The sequence below is a fragment of the Nomascus leucogenys genome, unplaced genomic scaffold (genome assembly GCF_006542625.1).
Source record: "Nomascus leucogenys isolate Asia unplaced genomic scaffold, Asia_NLE_v1 Super-Scaffold_528, whole genome shotgun sequence".
Classification (NCBI taxonomy): Eukaryota; Metazoa; Chordata; class Mammalia; order Primates; family Hylobatidae; genus Nomascus; species Nomascus leucogenys.
This window is the reverse complement of record NW_022095778.1, coordinates 231,807-233,597: the sequence shown is the minus strand read 5'-3', so window position 1 is coordinate 233,597 and position 1,791 is coordinate 231,807. Positions and strand designations below refer to the sequence as shown.

The following is a 1,791-nucleotide window of genomic DNA, read 5'->3' as shown; positions in this document are numbered from 1 at the left end:
AGGGAGGGTGAGGATGTGAGCTTTCATTCACTCTCCCTTCATCATAGCCAGTTGCACCCAGGGCATGTGGCCCCCATGAATTCTCCTCCTCCTGGTGCCTTCCTCAGGCTGTGGCAGCTGGTGGGGCCTTAACATGTGGGATCTGAGGTGCTGCTGAGGCTCTCATGGACGAGTGTCCTCAGCAGCAAACGCCGCCCTGACGTCTCCAATAGCCTTCTCTTCTGCAGACTCAGAGACTCTGCTCAGCTGCTCCCCAGACAAGCAGCACATGTGGGCATCTGGGCCAACCCAGCACGGAGGTTTCTGTTTGAGGATGTAGCACTGTGAGAAGAGCTTGTGTAGCTTGCATGCAGTAATAAACCCCAACATCCTCAGCCTCCACCCTGCTGATTTTCAGTGTGAAATCAGTGCCTGACCCACTGCCACTGAACTTGTCTGGGACTCCAGAGACCCGATAGGAAACCTCATAGATCAGGAGCTGTGGAGGCTGCCCTGGCTTCTGCAGGAACCAATCCAAATAGGTGTATCCATCACTATGCAGGAGGCTCTGACTAGACCTGCAGGAGATGGAGGCCGGCTCTCCAGGGGTGACAGGCAGGCAGAGTGGAGTCTGGGTCATCACAGTATCCTCACTGGTCCCTGAAAAAATAAGAGTAGTGCAAGTTTATATAGATACATTATGAGCAACTTTCATAATTTCTCTTGTGATACTGATTTACAGTTACATTTTTAAAGTTTTGATTTACATCATGAAAAGAAGACTTTCTAAAATAGACCCATTATTTACTAGCCACAAGGGAACTCTTTATTTTCAAGTTCTTAATCAGAGCAATGGTCATCGTTCCCTGGAGGTGAATCCTGATTATTCATAAGACAAACATGAATTCCATTCCCTGGAGCATAGACCACGTGACTCTATCACATTATTGGAATAAACATGGGAAGCTGTGGAGCCCACAGAGCTCACCTCCCACCCAATTGTCCTCCCTTTATCCTTCTGTCCTTGCCAGGGAGACTGAGCATTAGCAGCCCCAGGAGCTGAGCAGGGAGCCTCATGGTGAGAAGGTGAACTGAGGAGTCCTGATCAGTCAAGGCAAGGTTGGAGCTGAGCTTTTATCTCAGACTCACAAGGGAAGGTCCTCCCTAGGGGACAATATGCAAATCACCCGGTGGGCGCAGTGGTGTGGAAAAGGTTGATGGGGGAGGGGGAATATCTCTTCTGTGAATATTGTGATATAAATCATCCCTTGGAACAACACAGAAATAGATTCAGTCAAGTTCACCCACAATCAGGGGAAGGAGGATCTGAAGGTGAAAGTTCGGACCTTTTGTAGGGACACACTGTGTAGGGCATGACTGTGAGAAAGCACCAGAACTCTGACAATGAGGAAATGTGTGTCTAGGATGCATCTCTGGAAGGTGAATGCCATCTGGCTTGATTCCCTCTCAGTCAATCTAGAGAATGAAACAGCCCCATACCCACAAGCACTGCTGGACTGAGAGCCTGCAAATAAAAAGCAGCCTGGAGCCAGTTCAAGGGCTTTCTGGTATCAGCTGTTTCCAGGATAACTGTTCAAGAATGTTCAGCTCAAATATTAGAATCTACCCTGCCCTGGCACCTGGTGAGTGAAGCACGCAAGAGCTCTCTGTCCAAGCGCCTCACAGGGAGAATGATGTGAGCCTCTACATTTACAGCCAAGAGCCCAGCACAAGAAAAAGTAAAGAGAGACAAAATCTTGTGCCTCAGGAAGTTAATATAAAAGTCCTGGTGACCGGTTGTTCAATCTGGGA

General features: G+C 48.7%; 1 gene segment (V, D, J or C); it reads right to left on the bottom strand.

The window, feature by feature from the left end:
- Window positions 1–229: 229 nt before the first annotated feature.
- LOC100586143 lies at window positions 230–1,080 on the bottom strand. The segment is given in 2 exon segments: window positions 230–639; window positions 1,008–1,080. Coding segments are annotated over 2 exon segments (459 nt in total).
- Window positions 1,081–1,791: the final 711 nt, after the last annotated feature.